Source organism: Hyperolius riggenbachi, chromosome 4 (assembly GCF_040937935.1).
Source record: "Hyperolius riggenbachi isolate aHypRig1 chromosome 4, aHypRig1.pri, whole genome shotgun sequence".
NCBI classification, from domain to species: domain Eukaryota; kingdom Metazoa; phylum Chordata; class Amphibia; order Anura; family Hyperoliidae; genus Hyperolius; species Hyperolius riggenbachi.
This window is the reverse complement of record NC_090649.1, coordinates 190238323-190258887: the sequence shown is the minus strand read 5'-3', so window position 1 is coordinate 190258887 and position 20565 is coordinate 190238323. Positions and strand designations below refer to the sequence as shown.

General features: G+C 40.4%; 1 protein-coding gene across 1 annotated transcript in view; it reads right to left on the bottom strand.

Annotated features, from left to right (window-relative positions):
- Positions 1–20565, bottom strand: part of ACAP2 (ArfGAP with coiled-coil, ankyrin repeat and PH domains 2) — a 121992-nt gene that overhangs the window by 42517 nt on the left and 58910 nt on the right. Inside the window, exons 5-10 of the mRNA XM_068233321.1 lie at positions 18959–19017; positions 15990–16173; positions 15009–15053; positions 7475–7570; positions 5038–5112; positions 276–388 (exon numbers count right to left, since the gene is read on the bottom strand). Of these exons, the coding sequence (XP_068089422.1) occupies positions 276–388; positions 5038–5112; positions 7475–7570; positions 15009–15053; positions 15990–16173; positions 18959–19017 (572 nt within the window). The remainder of the gene's footprint in view (positions 1–275; positions 389–5037; positions 5113–7474; positions 7571–15008; positions 15054–15989; positions 16174–18958; positions 19018–20565) is intronic.

Here is a 20565-nt window from a genome sequence, read left to right as displayed (position 1 = left end):
ACTGGAAAGGAGGAGAAGGATGAAAATGCAAAATAAGAGCAGAGGCATGATATGAAATCGGAAATCAAGAATGCAGCTTAAGCACTACAAGAAAAACATATTAATTAATAAAAAAAAAAAAATTACAGCATTGCAGGAACTTTGTGCAGGTCATCCATCTCATTTAGTGTCCATAGATTATATTGCTGCAGCCATGGCAGTCCTTAGGAGGTAGTGACTTATGAAAATACAATTTAGAGTACTGTATAAGTTTGCAACACCTAGACATTAGTTACCTGTTCCAGGTTTTGAAGGCATTGCTAGCGCGTTTAAAAAGGTATCCTTCCATAACGATACCATTTTCCGCATCAACACTGCATTCGTAATTGGAGTCATCAGCAGATAAACCCTAAAAAAAAAAAACAAAAAAAAAAAGGTTATGAAACAAACCCCATTAGTGAGCTAAATGTCATATCTGATAATAGCAAAGCTAAGGTAAAGATAGTTCAAGAAAATAAATATGCGATATATGGTAGTTGCAGGGCCTGCAAACCACCTTTGTGAGTATACAATCTAACATCTAATACCCCACAATAATGCACAATTTGGCTCTTGGTCTCTCCTCGTCATACAGGTGACCGTGGTATCCCCACAGTGACCACCTTTTCTATTCTCATATAAAGGACGCATAACCAACGAACAGGTCACACACAAACTTTGTAGATATATAAGGTGATATGTCAAAAAGCCAATGCAGCAACCATGACTGTCATGGGGGAAAAGTCTGATTTATAATATCTTGAAAGAGGAATTACTGGGCCAAGGGCAGTAGTGTTTTGTAAGTGGTAGAGTTTGTGAACTGTACAGGGGTTGCTGAGGTTAAAGTTTACAATGAATGAATGAATGAATAGAACCTGTTTGACAACCCAACGTGGTTATTCTGAGGCAGGACAAACTATCGAGGTTAGAGGTTAACGTTGGCTGCACATGTTAGTGAGTTACTCTATGGTAGCATACCAAATGACCCGCACCATCAAGATGAACCAGGGGGCTTCTGTATATGTGTCAAAAACAACTGTACAGCGAACTCAGATGTGAGTAGGGTTTCCGAGCAGATGGCTGGTGACTGCATCCATGAAATACTGAAACTTGACTTGCACCAACTAGCAACGTGGACTTCTCCATTGAGTACCATTTTTAACTAAATAGCTTCAGTTTAAATTTAAACCTTTTACTCCTTTACACTAAGTTCTGGTGGCCAGAGTCACACCCAGCCATGAAATTGTTGCATGCTGCCTTGCCTTTTCTGCTATGTGCCAACTATTGGGTTGTGTATTATCTGCATTACCTTTGTTGATATATTCTAATTGTACATATTCTTTAAGCAATTACAAATGTTAAAGAGACACTGAAGCAGAAAAAAAATTATGATATTATGATTTGTATGTGTAGTACAGCTAAGAAATAAAACATTAAGATCATATACATCAGTCTAATTGTTTCCAGTACAGGAAGAGTTAAGAAACTCCAGTTGTTATCTCTATGCAAAAAAGCCATTCATTTCTACGACTTTCAAAAGTGGTGGAGAGGGCTGTTATCTGACTTTTATTATCTCAACTGTTTACTTTTCTTCTGGCAGAGGAGAGGTCATTAGTTCACAGACTGCTCTGAAAGAATCATTTTGAATGCTGAGTGTTGTGTAATCTGCACATATTAGTGAATGATGCAAGGTTAGAAAAAACACCATATACCTGAAAACAAAAATATGAGAATATTTTCTTTGCTGCTAACCTTCTAGTAATTATTCATAGTACACAACCAATTCATTATATCATATTTTTTTTTTCGCTTCAGTGTCTCTTTAAGTGCTACAAAATATGCTGGGTTCTTGGTCAACTCTAGTATGAAGGTTCTACTTTCCCATTTTCTCAGTTTGGTTGGTCGGCCGTCTGTGGTAAGATTTGTGAATTTCCTGATTTCCTCCAGTTAAGAACTACGGAAGCCCTATGCACACCTAAGGGCCCCAAATGCTCCAGAAATCTGTTTTGTAGCCTTACCCTCATCTGTACCTGAATGCAATCCTGTCATTAAGCTCTCCAGGCAATTCTTTGATCTTGTGGCTTGGATTCTGCTCTGCTAGACACTGGCAACTAGAGTGACAAGGGGCATTTTTTGGGAGGTACTGATCCCCTTCTCACGGTGTGGTTTTTGAACAGCGCTTGTTACTAAACAAGTGTTTATCAGAACAGTTATTTCCACTTCACTGCATCGTAGGGAACCTGTCACCTCAGCAATTTTCTGAAGACTATGGAGAGTTTTCTTAAGTTCAGTAAGGATTCTTCGGAAATCCTAATAACTTTATTTTTCAATACCAAATATTCTAGACTTCCTCCAGAGAGGTCTAGATGTGCATTTAAAATTGAACACCCTTAAAGTGCAATTAGCAGCTTTGGGTGCGTATTTGATGTTCCTTTTACTTCAAATTACTGGATTTAAAAAGTTATTAAGGCAGTAAAAAAAAGTCGGTGGTAAAGAAATCTACTGTACCACCTTGGTATCTGAATTTAAGTTCATGATTCTATTATTCAGTTTCATTTTTGAACCTTTGCATAGTTTCTATTAAGGACTTAATGCATGAAATATGTTTTTTGGTGGCGATAACTGTGGCCAGGAGTATTGGAGAAATACCGGCCCTAAACATTAAAGAGAACCAGAGACAAAGCACCCTCATGTATTTTACCTTATAAATCGGTGGGAACATGACAGTAAACACCTAATCTGCTCTTTGTTTCATTGTTCTCTGTTTAATCTGACTGTTATCACCTCTGAGAAGAGTCCCCGACTGAGCATTCAGTCTGGCTTTGCTACGGAATGATTATAGCGGAGTCTGTCTTCTCTGGTGTCTTTTCAAGCCCAAGCCTGCCCCGTTGTGGCTATGCTATAATGACTCAGCTATAATCATTCCCAGCATGAATGCTCAGTCATGGATTCTTAACACAGCTGATAACAGACACTTTTAGCATTGAGGATCAAACAGAGAGCAGGGTAGGTGTTTTCTCTAATGTTCCCATTGATATATATGGTAAAATACATGAGGGTGCTTTGTGTCTGGTTCACTTTAAACCACCATTCAGGTCTATCCTGGAGGATAGATATATTTTCAGGTTACCACCCTAATTTCTCCAAAAGTTATGTTTGATTTCCACATGGAGCAGGAAATCTTAATTCCTTCCTTCTATTCTAATTCCTCAAATAAAAAAGATGAACAATTCAGCTCCCTGGATGTGAGGAAGATAATTATGGTTTATTTAAACAGAAGTTCTTGATTGAGGAAGGAAGATTGTTTATTCAGTTTCAGGGTACCCAAAAAGGTTAAGAGTCTATAAGTACACTCAGTAATTGATTAAAATTATGCAAAACAATGTTTATGATATAGCAGGGAAGCCATCTCCAGAGACCGTGAAAGTGCATTCCACTAGGGCTGTCTCCTCTTCTGGGGCAGAAAGGAATTCTGCCTCTGCGTTTCAAATTTGTAAAGTTAGCCACATTGGCCTCTCATGATATATTCATAAAGCATTATCGTTTGGATTTCCCAACTAATAAAGACTTGGGTTTTGGATGTGGTCCCGCCCTGAGAGGAGTTAATATTCTAAGTCTCATGGTTTACCTGTTGTGGAGGCAAGTGCATGCTAATAATTACTCTTACCAGTAATTGGTTCTCCACGTAGTCCTCCACGACAGGTAGATATACCCACCCAAACGGTAAGTCTCCTACTGATACAAGGTACTATTCTAGACACTTAAGATAGGAGGTGGTATTTAAATTGCATTCTTTTCTGATGGTCCCTGGGAAAGATAGGGCAATCTCAAGGTTTACCTGTCATGAAGAACTAGGAGGAAAACCGGTTTAAGAGTTATTATTGGCTTCTTGATTAGGTCATTCTGAAATATAATTTGTATAGGTATTCCCTGATGACAGTCATCCACCAGGACAGAATACCCTTGCTGAGCAGTGTCTATGTACAGCTGTGAGTCCATAACTAATACAAAATACCTGATTTGAGGTGGCAGAAACCTAAATACTTCGGTTTAGAGCAAGTATACAGAACAGATATTCTAAGCCGATTGACTGCATGTATGATGCAGATGATTCACTCAAACTACTAGAGCCAAAAGATCAGTGTGAGACCCCTTTTACACTTCCCACTTCGCGGTAATCTCCCCACTGCAGCTTGTCACAGTGACCATTAAAGTCTATGAGATGTGCCACACTGTTTGTGGTGCAGTGCGACTGACGTGCTCGAGGCCCTGCAAAAGTAACGCACAAGCTGCAGTGCCTTACCCTGTGACTCCTGGTGCACTGGAAGTCTTCTGTCCTCGAGACCTCACTTAACCCCTGCCTAGAACAGGATATAATAGACTGCAACCAAATATTATGAGGGTTATAGCTTTTCTACACGTGTTGCCCAGGGAATTGCACTTCCTGCTGTGACAGGAAAAGGATACATTTCTGTAAAAGGGCCATATTGGGACATGCAGTAATCATAATAAAGATGGCCTATACCTTTTTGGCACACAATAAAAAAAACTTAACATTTGTTTAGTATGAAGATGTTGTATAACCTCTATCTGGTCGTAATGCTGCCCCTTGATCCCTGTTCTTATTACATTACCTTCACAAAGTTCTAGACGTCGACAGGAAAAAAATGAGTCCCTCAGTTCTAACAGACAGCAGTGACAAATCAGCAAATATTCTTATCTTTCACCACCTTTATAAATAATAAAAAATTGACAGCAACTGACCTTTAGAATTATTGACTCCTTGTATAAGGCTATTAATAACTTGTTCTCTTTAAACATGATAAATGGTTTAGTATTCAAAGCTGTGTATCGCTCACAGCCGCCACATAAATAATTCAAAGAATGGCCTGTTTCACTGCAGCCATGACCTTGATTTGAAATACAAGCCAGGCTGAAGACAATCTACTTTACATACTTATGTTCAGCGCCAGCTAAGTTACTGTGCTTCCAAATCACATTCTTTTGTGAGCAACCTACCTTCTGTTGAATTGTTGAGTGTTTTAACTCCATGTCTCTCTTTTCCTTTGCTGCATCGACAACAAGACCATCCAACTGTAAAAGGCAAGAAAGATGTGATATGATTGCCTTGCTGACTTTACTTCTATTTTAAGGTACAAACAGGTCACCTTCAGTATTGACTATAGGGACTGTTTCTCTTTAAACATTTGTTTATGCAATTAGTACGGTAATCTAGTTGCAGTTAATGCATATCCCAGTGTGAAATTTGTGCTTCTCAAATTTTACCTCTCCCCCTCCAATTTCCAAAATCTTATTCTGCAAACATTACAGTATATTTGATGTGCACACTTTTATCTGCATTTCATCACACTGTATGTATACAGTAGAATCCCTTTATAGTAAACTTTGAGGGACCAGGGAAAGAAGTTTACTATATCAAATTTGTTCATACATTGTATATTTCTACAGACTCATTTGCTGGGACCTGAGGACTGAGTTTACTATATCCAGAGGTTTACTATATCAGAGATCACCATAACGAGATTCTACAGATTCTACTGTATAGGGTGTATAGGTTACTTCTAACTGTAAACAATGGCTGTGACAAGCCTGGATCCTAAAACAAAGCTAAAATCTCTAAAGTAGAGATCTATTAGACATTTTAAAGAGACACTAAAGAGAAAAAAATGATATGATTTGTATGTGTCGTACAGCTAAGAAACAAAACATTAGGAGCAGAGGCAAGTCTAATATTGTTTCCAGTACAGGAAGAGTTAAGAAACTCCTGTTATCTATGCAAAAGAGCCATTGAGCTCCATGACTTTCAAAGTCGCATAGAGCTTGGTCTTCTGAAGGTTATTATCTCAAGTGTCTGGCACTGTATTGTTTTTTTTCTGCAGAGAACAGTTCAAAAGTTCACTGGCCTGCTCTGTAAAAACATTAAAATGCTGAGTAGTGTGTAAACTGCAAATATTAGATAATGATGCAATGTTATAAAAAATAAAAAAAAACTAGATAACTGAAAATAAAAAATTAGAGTATTTACTTTGCTACTAATGTTCTAGTAATTATCCGTATTACACAACCAATTCATCATAATTTTTTTTCCGCTTCATTGTCACTTTAAGAACCCTTATTCACAATTAAATATAAATGAATTAAAAAATAATTAGTATATAGTTCCTTGTGAAAGAATTCATCTACATCAGTGTTTGTTATGTTTTGTCGCAACCTGGAATTAAAATGGGATTATTATTAGGATTCACACCCTCTGATCTGATCTGAAACCCCTAAAGGTCCAATTTCTTGTTGATGGGCGCAAATGATTACTAACGATTATAAAAATAATCGCCAAATTGGATTTTCATCAAACCAATATTTGGATTTTCTGGTTGGTTGTGAGCGATAGGAAGCAAAGATTGGTTTGTTGATGGTGTAGTGAACGATTTTTCTTTCGATCAGAATTATCTGATCTCTCAAGGGATTTTTCATTAGAAATTGGACCGTAAGTAGCCACCTTTAATAAGATCTGGTCCAACCAATTAACGTCAAAAAATTCAATTAAGCAACCAACCTTAAAGATCAAGGAGCAATGCACATGGAAAAATGCATTAGATGCTGTAGATCAATGCAACCCATTTATCTTGCAGGAATCCTCACTTGGAATATTTCCAGACCCTGTGACTTACAAAGCATCCATCATCCTATCTACTTTGTGTACAGCTTCCTATATCTATGATAAAAAGTAGAAAGTGAAATCTTCATAGATTAGGAGAGTGACAATAAAACCTGAAAGGGGTTCCAAATATTTCCCATAAAACCTAAAACTAAACAAACCTGTTGGGCTAAGGTGTGTTTAAAACTGGGATGGGGCCTGGGTAGACTGTAGTTGACTGTGATAAGCTAGCCCAGACTACAATCCTTCTATATGTCCTGAGATGGCTAGTGAATATATGGACATATAGATGGAGCCCAGACAAATATATAACAAATTTAGACAGGCAAACACTACAGTAATTGAAAGAAAAATGTGGTTGAGTTCTGTTTCCCAAGCAAAGGCAGTTCAAGAAAAACGGTCAAATCCTCTACAACAGGTCTGATTCAACAATAAATGATCAGATCAGATTGAATGTATGTATGGAGCTTGAAAAGTATGTCCTGTTTAGATCCAGGGCCTCATTGAGTACACATAAACTCCTCAGGAGAACAAGACAAGGGCTTGTTCTTTAGCAGTGGTGTTAGTTCCATCTGTTTTCCCAAGCGGACTTAAGTGTTGGAGTCGTGATGATGCAAAAGCTACGCCCTTTCCCATGAAGCACAGCCACCTTCCTTCTCCTTATGATTGTGATGGATTGGATGCCAAAGCTGCATCTCTCGGTTTTATCTGAGAAGGAGTCGAAACGGTTCTTCCTGCTGAAAGAAAACTGCAACTATTGTTACTTCATCAAAGCATTACCTGTCCACCTAAATCCTTCATGTATGGCTCAAGTTCGCTGAAAAGGTCGTAACCTTGGTGGAAGAAGGCCAGATGGGCATACATAAAAGACAGCATCTGTTAAACAGTAAATAAAAAAATAAAGTTAATAAGCAAAAAAATAACTTCCACAATAGAAAGTAAGCATGCAGTAAAATAGGGCAGAGCATGCACACATGATTACTGATTCCACATGTACCACCAGGTAGGCTGCATGCACATCCTGAGTGACATTCTCTGTCTCTGCATATAAAACTGGGGGACAACAGGCAGAATTCATGCATTCAGTGAGTCAGCAAAATGTGGTACAAACCCATTCTCCTGGCTTTATAAACACGTATCACAAAACCTACATTTCCTTGCAGTCAACTTCCTTCCAGTACTGGGTTACATTTTATTGAAAGGGCCAATAGCTGTGAACATGTTAGAGAGCTCAGTATTACAGGCGGGGGTGAAACTAAGGCAGCTTGTCAGAGTCCTGCAGCAGCAGCAGATTATACAGAGAGCTATGGATACACAGCGGCTAAGAGCCGTACTGCAGCGAAGAGGATTGTCCGGAGATCAATAGGCTGCTCTAACACAGAAAGAGAGCATGAACGCTGCAGCCTCATATCTCCCTGGAGTATTCAGAAGTATAGAAATCAGACTAATGAAGCAAGTCAAGAAGTACAGAAATCACACTAATGAAGCAGGTCATTTCATCATTAAGCATTTCAGATTCAAATGCTCTTTCCTTATACTACACTAAAAACCGGCAATACCATTCATGCTATGGAGAGGGCCGCAAACTGGTGTGCAACATTAACCTGTAAGTTCATTAATACTTTGTTTTAATTGCGATATAAAAGCTTTGTGGACTACCAACTAACAGACTGGCACTGCTCCAATCTGTACTGAACTCAGCTGTTCATCTCATTCATCTTTCTTCTTGCTCTTCCTCTGGTTTACCTCTCTGCCAAGCTCTTAATTCCCTACCAATTAACAAGGATTCATTTCAGTCTTAAAGGGAACCTGTACTGAGTACAATTATTTAAAATAAACACATGAGGTAACTTCAAATGAACATTACATAGTTACCTTGCCATCAGTTCCTCTCAGAAACTCACCATTTTCTTCTGACAATAATCCCTTCCAGTTTTGACAACATTTTGTCAGAACTGAGATATATCAGTTGCTGTCAGTTATATATCAGTTGCTGTCGGTTATAGCTGAGTGGACAACTGATGTGCCCAGTAATGTCCATGTTTCCCTGTGGCTCAAGTGGACGATGTTACAGTTTAACAGTGTGCTGACCAGAAAGCTGTTATGGGTAATGGCCATTTTCAAAATGGAGGACAGAATTCCCTTGATCACAGTGGGTAAACAGGATGCAGGAGAGGAGAAAGAGATTGAGGAGTAGACTACATGGGAGGTAAGTATGACTTGTGTATGCTTATTTTGACTTTTAATTTTCAGTTCAGGTTTTCTTTAAGGTCCGTACACACGCCTGATCAAAGGCAACGACGGGTCCGTTGACACCTCCTGCTGGGCGTGTTTTCAGCAGACAGTACAGCGTGTGTACAGTCTGTCGGTGGACTGATAAGGCTGTTTCTGAGCGATCCGCCGGGCACAGGATACAGCCGGTATATGGCTGATCCTGCTGCTGCACAAGTTCCCGGCCGCGTCAAATACTATTCCCCCTCCAGGCTGCCATGGATAGTGGGGAATGAAATAATTCGGCTTCCAGCAATTGTTAGAGGCTGAATTACAGTGTTTTAAAAGTAACTTCACCTCCTAGGAGGGCTTCCTGAACTGCCATCAGTTCTCTGAAATTAGACAACTTTTTTCTTATGGCCGGAGCCCAAGAACCCTGTGCATGCTGCCCCAGAGCTGTTGCACCCCAGCCCCATGAACTCGCGTCCGTGAAAATCTTTATCGGGTTCAATTGTCTCTACCACCTTCCCGTCTGCAAATTCTCCTGATTTAGCCATCCTAGTAGGCTGAATCTCACTGGATCTGGAATGACTATCCGAAAATCCAAATTTATCCCAATTTGGGAGTTTTGTAAAAGTCTGCCGTGAGACTGAGCCCATATGACAGCCGGAATTGTGGCTGTAAATAGACCCAGAAGTCTCATGATTCGACGAAGGGAGCATTCCCTTAAAGTCAACAGTTAGGTAGAAAAATCTTCCCCTCCACAGAGTTTATCTGGTAGTCTAAAAAGGTAATTTCCTGAGCGGGGATCAATGATGACTTGGCATAGTTTATGATCCAACCCACTCGGGTAACGGTCCTTATTACAATCTCCCTGTGTGCCGATACTAGATCCTCTGTCTGTGCAAACACCAGGAGATCATCCAAATAAGGGACAATTGAGATCCTTCATAACTTCTGCCAGAACTTTCGTGAAAATACAAGGAGCTGATGCAATGCTGAAAGGCAGAGCTTGAAATTTAAAATGGCGAATCGGAAACTGATCTCGGATCGCAAATGTCAAATACTTTTGATGGCCTGAAAAAATTAGTATGTGCAGGTACGCGTCCTGAAGGTCTATAGAGACTAAAAATTCCTTGCCCTGGAGAAGGGCTCTCACCGAATAAATACTCTCCATTCTGAATTTCTTGTAAATTAAAAATGGGTTTAGAGACTTCAGATTTAGAATCAAATTGGAAATCTCCATTTGCTTTCTTTACCAGAAAAACGTGAGAATAATAACCCTGGAATTCCTCCGTCTGAGGAATCTGAATTATTACTCTCGTCCAAAAATTTTGAATCTCTGATTCCAGACCCCAAGCTTGATTTACAAATCTCCTGTGGAGGGGGAGGAACAGAATATGGATGGCGGTAACCCAGTTTTAAAATCTGGAAAACAAAAGGATTGGGATTTAACTTTTCCCACTCTGCCTGAAAAAAACGTTAATCTGCCCCCCACTGGTAAGACGTCATTTATTCTGCTTGGGAGGAATGGAACTCCTGAGCGTGAAGCCTCCTTTCCCTTTACCTTTCCGAAAGGACCACTTCTGCACATTCCGATTCTTATTAGGCCAAGTTATAGTCTGCTCATTAGCCTGTTTTTTAGCCACAAAGGGTTTCTTACCCCTCAAAACTTTTTATTCGGGAATTGTTTTCCCTTTTCTGCAGAACAGGATAGTACATTATCCAACTCTGTCCCGAAAAGAAGATTGCCCTCAAAAGTAATGGAACATAACCTATTTTTGGAGCTTAAACCCCCCTCTCAGGTTTTCAGCCATATCACCCGTCTGGCAGAATTAATGAATTCTCTGTAATAGCATCCGCTAAAAAAGCTACCGCTCTGAGAACCACCAGTAAAGAGCCGCATAATCTTTAGAAGGAGCCCCTTTAGCAATCTGAGAAATTAGATTATCCATCCAAATCCTAAAATTGCGAGATACGCACGTGGCTGAAATCCCAGGAAGGAAACCAAATGCTGCTGATGCCCAAGCTTTTTTAAGAAGACTCAACTCTTTTATCCATAGGGTCTTTAACCTCCCTGGCGAGGTTAAAGACCCTCGGAGTCCCGAGAATAAATCTCGCTTCAGACCTCATAGATAGCAGGGGCATGTGTGCCCCTGCTAAACCGCCGCCATCGCACCGCTAAACGGGGGTCCCTTCACCCCCAAATCCCCTCAGTGCAGCGGGGGAGCGCTTCCTGGTTGGGGCAGGGCTAACCGCGTCTGTCAGCGCGTATCTCCGCCTCTCCCACGCCCCTCTCAGTCTTCCTTCACTGAGAGGGGCGGGGAGAGGCGGCGATGCGCTGCTGATAGACGCGACTGGAGGCAGGGCTGCAGCCGTTAGCCCTGCCTCCAGGAGCGACCAAGTCTGCAACCAAGTGTTGCAGGGGGGTGGGGTGGGGGGGGGTTTGGGGGTGAAGGGACCCCCGTTTAGCGGCGCGACAGCGGCGGTTTAGCAGGGGCACACATGCCCCTGCTAACTATGAGCTCTGAAGCGAGATTTATTTTCGCTTCAGAGTCTCTTTAAGGGCCCGTTCCCACTTATAATCGCAAAACATTTTGCGGGAGTGATTTTCCCGCGATTAACGCGGAAAAATCACTGGACACTGCGGCGGTTTTGGAGCGATCGCGGAACGCTCGTCGCCGGCAAACCGCTGCATGCAGCGCGGTTGCGGTTAACGCTAACCGCAACCGCGGCAGTGAGAACACTGCTACTCGCTACATTGTGTAGCGGTTTTTGCCAAACCGCTACCGGTTTGCCGTGAGCGGGAATCGCGCGATTCCCGCTCAGGTGAGAAAGGGCCCTAAGTAACTCAAAAGATTCATCAGTGGAAAACAGAAATCTCAGAGTTTTAACTAATTGTTCAGAGTCTGACTCATCCGACTAAGGATGTTCCCCCTCTTCTAAGGATATAATCTCAGACACTTCCTCCCCCCCGTCTCACCCCTCCTCTTCTTCCTCCTCAGCCCCCAACACATCAGACATGGAAGAAGGTTGATAGAAAAACCCCGAAGGGCCCGGGAGGGAAGCAGAGGAAAGCCCAGGTAGAGGCTCTGCAGGTGGAGGAACAAAAGATTCTTTAAACTCCTGCATTTTAATATTCACAGATTCCATAACCACCTTTAGAATGTTGGAAGTTTCAGAAGCCACTAAAGCATCTATACATGTCTGACAAGCATTTTTTAGGGGTCTCAAGAGGAATCTTAGTGCTAGAAAATCCACATCTTTTATATTTTTTTTCAGGAGCTGTAGCAAGAAGTTTGGGCTCAGTTTTTGCCTACAATACTAACACAGAAAAGACAGGATTCTGAGCCTATCTGTAACACAACATGTCAGCATAATCTCCTCCAAACGGAGGACTCACCCCACCAGAAGCCGACGCTTGTGGCTGTGGTTGGCCGGAAAGCTTTACAGCCGATTGAGCCTCCATGCTGGCTTGTGTGCTCGGAGGACGCCAGGACAACCTGCTTCCTCCTTTCTGGTCCTCCGATATATCCTCCCCTTTCGCTGCTAGAACGGGTGACGTCAGCGCGCCGTGTACCGCCTCTTAGTGCCTGACGTCACCACTCTGAGCGCCGGAAGCTCTTGCGGCTAAACAAACGCTGTGGCAATCTTCCTGTGTGCTGTGCATTCTGTTGGAAGGAGGGTGAAAGCGCTGCTCTGCCATAAAAAAAGCACTTCTCCTGAAAGAAAGGCAAGCCCCACAAGAAGCCCCTCTGGAAAACACCAAAGGCTTGCCTTTCTGAAGAGTATCCTCACCCTCCGGCAAGGTAATAAAAATAACAAACGGGAGCTGCTTTCTTGAAGGCGTTTCCTGGAGGTTAACACAGGTGAACTGAGGAATGAGGGAGGGCGGGGGCCTTTTAATGCTTTCGTGATTGATGGTTTCCCCAGATACAGGGGGAGGGACCGGATCTCCTGTTGTCCCGGATGACAGTTAAAGACAATTGGATTTTGACAGGCAGTTTGCCCTGAAATCAACCTCTGATTGTGTAATTTCTTACTATTTTCCAGGCTTCCAGTTTTGTAACAGGTTTACTTTATTAATTGAAAAGACACAGCTACTAAAGTCCTACACAGTGAATGCAGAACCTAAAACCATAAAATACAGTCTTTTACATAAAAAGGATAAGGCATGCGTTTCAAACATATTGAAATGCAGAACAAGACACTCCCTGAAATACACAATTGCCAGAAAGAAGCAATATATTGCTTTTAAAAGACCAGATTTCTATACAATCTAAATGAATAAACTCTTTGATGAGTAACTAGGTGAGTAAAGTTGTCTGAAACTCATCATTTCTTCTTTGCTCTAAAAGATTACTTACAGCATTCAACCTACTATCACACAAAAAACATTGTAGCAGAACAGTATTCAAACAGTTAAGCACAGCACCTTTTTCTACAGTGGAAAGCTCCTTTAGCCTATAATCTGCATCCAAAGAGGCGATAACATTATTTTTGTTTACATTTCTCTGTTTGCTACATTCCTAGCCAAGCTGAAAAGGAGCTCTCTCTCTGCTTCAAGCATGCACACAGTTCAGAAGAGCTTATTAGCAGATTTTAATATAGAATTACAGCAACTGAATAAAATGCAATGGCAGCTTTCAGAGCAGATAAACTGTACTTTGGGAACTTGTTATTTGTAAATGGACAATATTACTTGTGCACAAAAGCAAATATGGTAACTGTATGGGTGATAAAAAGTAGGAAAACACATTTTTATTGAATGTTATGTTTTATTCCACTTTAACTACATGAGTAACTAGATTCATTTACGTGTTTTAAAATGGACTCCATTTACGTGGTAAAAGGCCTTTCATATTTAAATGGAGCCATTAATACCACTAAGAGCACATGGAGCCATTAATACCAGTATCAGGGAGCACTTACACTGGAACTGGAGCGCTGCAACCAGCGGAAGATACGCACCTGGATTGCGGACAAGGACATTCGGAGCCCCGCACAGGACGACACCAACCGCTGTACACCTGGATAGCTGCAGGAGCGTGAGTACCCCCGCTGATCGGGGAAAAGATCCGTTCATCAAGTTTGTGATCCACCATTATCTACATCCGGCGGAATTCCGCAAGCGCAATTGAAGCGCAACCACGAGAAGTACTCTAAGCTCAGTCTCTACTGCTAGAATATCCATCATTTATCATCCCCCCCCCCCCCTGCTTTCGGACATTTTGGTCCTAGAATTATGTGACCAATTTTTTTTTATTTTTTTTTCCTTAGCACATTTTTGTGCATAAACAGCATCGGGTGGCTCAGGAGTGAATGGGGGTTGATTGTTGAATGTAGACTGAATATTGCATTCTTTGTCACAGAATTTATGGTGAATACTCCCAATGCGGTGTGAACTTTTACAACTTTTATAACAACTCAGTTAGCTGTATGCAATATATGCATTTGAATTACGTACTATGCGATTTTAAATATTTTGAACTTTTGAATAGTGATCTTTTTTTGATTGAATATTAATCCTAAACATACGCAGGGTATGTGTATGCATTATACGCACTCTAGCTATATGCGGTGCAACTTTTTATAGATTTTAAATTCTGTATTTTTAGCATTTGACCTTGTGCCTTGAAATCTATCCTGAATATACACAAGCCATAATCTATTAAAGCTTATATTATCCAACTACTACTCTCAGAGTTGTTCATACCTATATAGACTCCATTTATAACACAACTGTATGCAATATATGGATTTGAATTACATGCTATGCGATTTTATATATTTTTTGTACATTTGAATAGGGATTTTTTGATTGAATATTAATCCTAAACACATACAGGGTATGTGTATGCAATATATGCACTCTAGCTATATGCTGTGAGACTTTTTACAGATTTTAAATTCTGTATTTTTAACATTTGACCTTGTGCTTTGAAATCTATCCTGAATATATACAGACCATAACAATCTATTAAAGCTTATATTATCCAACTACTACTCTCAGCGCTGTTCATACCTATATAGACTCCATTAATACCATTAACAAGGCATCATCAATCATCAATGAAGTTGAGCAAATGCATTTGAAACTTACAGATTTTAAGATCTCAGACCTTCTTTTGGATTGGAGTACATTTATCTATTAAAGAAAAAAGCAAGCTTGTAAGTAATAATGCTGAGTACTGCTTGACCACATACAGCATGCTAACCATTGCTCATCATTTATAATACATGATGTTTAACTAAGAAGCAAGCGCTCACGCATGCCAGTGCAAAGGCCACATGTAATCAGAACTCACTAGAGGTCAAGCTGTTGTCACCACAAGAATTTGCACTAGCAATTAAAAAGTAACCAAACTGCGTTCTACAGAAGACATGCATCAAATACAGACAGAAACAACATTAGTGTGCAAACATATTTAAAAAAACAAGCTTTCAGAGCAGCGTGTTATACAGCAATAAAATAAACACAAGGGGTCTAATTTACTGAGGTAGCACCAGAGCCTTCCAGCAGCTCTAATGGGGGCATCATACATTATCCAGTAAATCTGAACTGGATTTATAGAAATTGTTAGGTATGGACAGGTAAAAGTTTGCTGCCTATGTTTGCGTGGGGGTGGTGGAAGGTTGATTATTTAGGTATTGTGTGACTGCAGGCTCATGGCAGCACTCACAGTGAAAACTTATTTAATAAACTCAGACAGTCCTGGAAAGATTAACAAAAAAAACAATCTGTGGATGCTAAATGCAACTGCAATGACACAACCAGTAATCTGCAAATCTCACGGGAACCCTCATTATGATATGATGTGACCCTAGAGATGATGGCAACTACTTCAAGTATACCTGATTCGAACCAAATAGAAACAAATTGAAGAGGGACCACCGGACTTCCTGAACGCATACGACAAGAGCTTGTCAGACATATTATTATGGCTGTACGGTGTCTGATATTGGTGCGGCTGAACTCAACTGGCTGCAGCACAGCTGCACTCATGCAGAGTGGGGAACGAGGACAAAAACTTCAAGGGGGTCCCAGGCAGTGGTCTAGAAGATGACACTGGAAGCTTTTTACCTGTAAAACATAGTCTAGTGCAATGTGCCTGAAGCATTTCCGTGTTGCAGTCAAGATGTTGGTAGCCTCTTCCACCTCATGTAGTTTAGTTCGTGGCACCTGGGCATTTTTAGCCAAGGCATTTTCTTTTTCTTCACTGACTTTGTCAAACTGTCTCTTGGCATCTTTGAATTTTCGAAGATCTCTGGAAAGAGAAATGTCCACTTTAATTATTGTCTCACACGTATAGATTCTAATGCTTAAAGCGGATATCCAGCCTATAACACATAATGAAAAGATCCTCTTCTCCTGTGAAGTTATCATTTCCTACCTGGTCTTCTTGTGAATCTGTACTGGGGCTCCATGTCCGCTTTTGGTATGTACAACTGTTACAACAAATGACTGCACTATTGACCAAAGTGTGACACTAGTGCCACTGGTACGATAATGAAAAAAACAACATACATTTCAGAGAGTTAAATAGTGGATTATAAAGAACTTCTTGTCCAGAGTATATGTTGTGTCCAATAACCACTTCAGCCTACAGTGTTGTCCACTTTATGCACCCGAGCAACTTTCACCTCCCATTAATTCGCCAATAACTTTATCACTACTTATCACAATGAAATGATCTATATCTTGTTTTTTACACCACCATTTAGCCTTTCTTTGGGTGGTACATTTTGCTGAGAATTATTTTATTCTAAATCCATTTTAGCAGGAAGTTTAAGATTTCAGTTTTTGTAATAGTTTGAAATTAATAAATGCTACCGTAATTAAAACCTATGTATTTTATTTGCCCAGTTGTCCCTGTTATTACATTGTTTAAATTATGTTCCTATCACAATTTATGGCCTCAATATTTTATTTGGAAATAAAGGTTCATTTTTTCAATTTGGGTCCATCCGCATTTACAAGCTTATAATTTACAAATTATATTAATATACTCTCTTCACATGCATATTTAAAAAGTTCAGACCCTTAGGTAACTATTTATGTTGTTTTTTTTATTATTATTATTTTTATTAATTTCAATTTTTTATTATTTTTTTTATAAAAAAATGTATTTGGGCAATTTTTGGTGTTGGAGGTAAACAGCTAATTTTAAATGTAATATAATGTATTTATTTAATATTAAAAAAAAAATGTATGTGGGTGTAGTTTACTATTTGGCCACAAGATATCCACAGTCAAAAAAATAGTTTCCCGTCCTCCTTGTCCTTGTGCTTCCTGGAAGCGAACGATCTAGCTTCCAGGAAGCACAAGGACGACGGGAAACTATTTTTCTTTGCAGAAAGACCACGGCCTCTGATAAGAGACCGTCTGTTTTTCTGCGGGAGACTTAGATCGATGAATGGGAACTATATTCCCATTCATTGATCTGGAGGCTAACAGCAGGTGACAGGAGCATGCGCAATCGCGCGCCTCAGGCAGCAGCAGCGCAGTCTATCTGGTCGGATATATCTGTCCAGATAGACTTAAGTGGTTAATCACATTTGTGGTTTGAGCCAGATTATCTATATCTTGCAGGACTTCAGTTCCTGCCAAAGGACGTAGATATAATAGTCCGTTGCCACCACGCACTCCCGCTTGCGATCGACGACGCCCATTAGTGAGATCAATGAATGAGAATGCAGAGATGTAAGTCCCCGTGTCAATGATCGCCGGCATCAAGGAGATGCCTGCGGTCATTCTAAAAAACACAGTTACACATACACACATAACTTCCTTGTCACATACTATTAGCACACGCAGGAAGAGTATGCACGAGGATATCTTGTGGCCAAATAGTAAAATTACATCTACATACATTTTTTGGGGGGTAATAAAAATAGACACACAAAAACACACACTATCAAAATTAGCCCTTTACCTCCCACACTCTCCTATAGTTACCTAACTGGTGGCAAAAAACCAAGCTATGGATCGTTTCGTTGTGATAAGTAGGGAAAGTTATTGGCAAATGAATGGAAGGAGCAAATTGCTTTGGTACAGAAGGGGGAAAACCCCTCAGTAGTGAAGTGGTTAAGCATCTGCCAAGTCAAATTCCTTGCAAGTGCAAACGTATTTGACCAAAATAAAAAAATAAAAAAAAGATTCTGGGTTCTGCTATGATGATCTGCAACCATCAACCCTAGTTACCTCTTCCCAATCCCACGTAAATGATCTCTCACATGCATCCCTCCTACTCTGGACCACCCTTTGCATGTAATTGTATGACAAACATTGCTTTATGGTGCATTTTTGTAAATGTAGCCAGCACTTTTGCCCAGCTTTTTTAAGTACTTTGCTTATAATACCAAATTCAGTGGTTGGGTGTGACACTATTTAAATGCAAACCATCATAACATTCAGTTTTGTTGTTACTGTGCGTAAGCCACACAAGAAAAGTAATACAGACAAGTCATTTTTTCATCCAAAATGCAAATCAGAGAGAATCCAAGTAAATAATGTACTCAACTTAACTGACCTTTCTCAAAAGCGTGCCTGATGTTCATGTCTCACAGAACACAACTTAATCAGTACAACATTTAGCTCTCACACCATGTGGAAATTGCCAGCAATATTCATTAGCAAATACATGCACGGAGCGTAAGAAACAGCTCTTATGCTGTTTCTCACAAATGAAATCCAGCTGTGATAGATTCACCACAACATATCGGTCACACATGTCCTTATCTTGCCTTTGTCTAAATAGGAAATGCAACTGACCATTTGTTACATTTACACCTGTCATATCTAAACTGCCATCGCAAATAAACTACAGAAGTTTGCCTGACGCAGGCACTGAACTACAGCTGCATGGGTCACAAAGTTACTGAAAAATCTATACAAATCAGTTATTACACATTTACAAGCTTAATTTGCACTGGTACAGCATGAACGTCTCCAAGTGATGAAGTACTAGTTTTCAGTGTGTATGAAGAGCTAAGCAACACCCAGCCAAATACTTTTAAAGAGCTAAAGAAAACTGCTGAGCCATAACTTACTCTTTCACAAACATCTGGAGCTGAGTTTTGATCGATCTTTGAGCTTGGTCAAACAGGGTCTGAAATATATTTGCAAGAGAAAAAAACATCACTCAACTAATTTAAGTTTCAATTTCAAACACATTAGAATTTTGAAACGGGATGGTCATGACAAAAAAATACTAATAAATACTTGCCAACATGTCTACTAGGCCAGAAGTTTTGCTGCCAAAATCCTGGAAAACAACATGACCTGCGAATAGACTAACCCTCTTCTTCCCCTGTGAAGAGCACATGATTGAACCCTATAGGGTGCAATGTGAACATTAAAGGGCATGTTTGTTGTGTATATTTTTCTGCTTCAAGTGTCAGTGGGAGTCCCTGTCACTTCATGCTCTTTGAGTGAGCTCTGGAACAGTAACTTTAGTCACATTGACAGTGAGTCACATGTCTAAAATGACTGTCCTAGAACTCCTGGGAGTAATAAGAAGATATGAGGTGTTGGCACAAGGAGGTAAATATAAACTACTAGTGATCGTAGCCTGTTTAAAAACGGGCAAGGTCTGTCACTGCGTATGCGCCCACTGCGCACGCACACACGTCTGCCGCATGCGCAGAGCGCAGAAGGGACACACACGGACATGGGACGCAGAGACACTGAGGGATTATTATGGAGGACTAGCACACTCTCCAAAGCATGCTCTGCACATCATGTGCTTCCAACACTCACACTGCCTGGGGCACCCTCAGTACAGATAGTCATTGGATAAGAAATGAGATATGGACTATAGGTTCAATTCTTAGCCTGAATCTGTTCTTAAAGGGAACCTGAACTGAGTAAAATTATTTAAAATAAACGTATAATGTAGCTGCAAATGAATATTACATACTAACCTCACCATCAGTTGCGCTCAGAAGCTCAGCATTTTCTTCTTACAGTGATCCCTTCCAGTTCTGACAAGATTTTGTCAGAACTGAAATATACCAGTTGCTGTCAGTTATATATCAGCAGCTGTCAGTTACAAATGAATGTGCAAGGTAATGTCCACGTTTCCCTATGGCTCAAGCGGGCGATATAACATTTTAACAGTGTGCTGACCAAGAAGCTGTTATGGGGTAATGGCCATTTTCAAATTGGAGGATGGAGAATTTAATTGATCACAGTGGACAAACAGGAAGCAGGAGAGGAGAAAGAGATTGAGCAGTACACTACACAAGAGGTAAGTATGACCTGTGTATGTTTATTTTGACTTTTTATTTTCAGTTCAGGTACTCTAAGTCGGAACACTGTGTCATCTCTGCCCCCTGTACTTCCTCGGTGCCCACCTGTGCCTCGAGTGTCACCTCTGTTCCCTGTGCCTTCAGTGTCCCCCTTTGCGCCACCTCTGCCCACTCATGTTACCTCCATCCCCCTGTTTCCTTAGTGTCCCTCTGGCTCTACTTCTGCCCCCAGTCCCCCTTCGTGCCTTCTTCTGTCCTAATGATGATCGTAACATGCTAATATCACTTACGTAAAATTGTATGCAAAATTTTGCAATTATACACAATTACGATTTTGAAATTGAATTGATTTCATGTAATCCACCCAAACTTCCAGAAGGTCCTAGTGCTGCATCACAAGTCTGCTT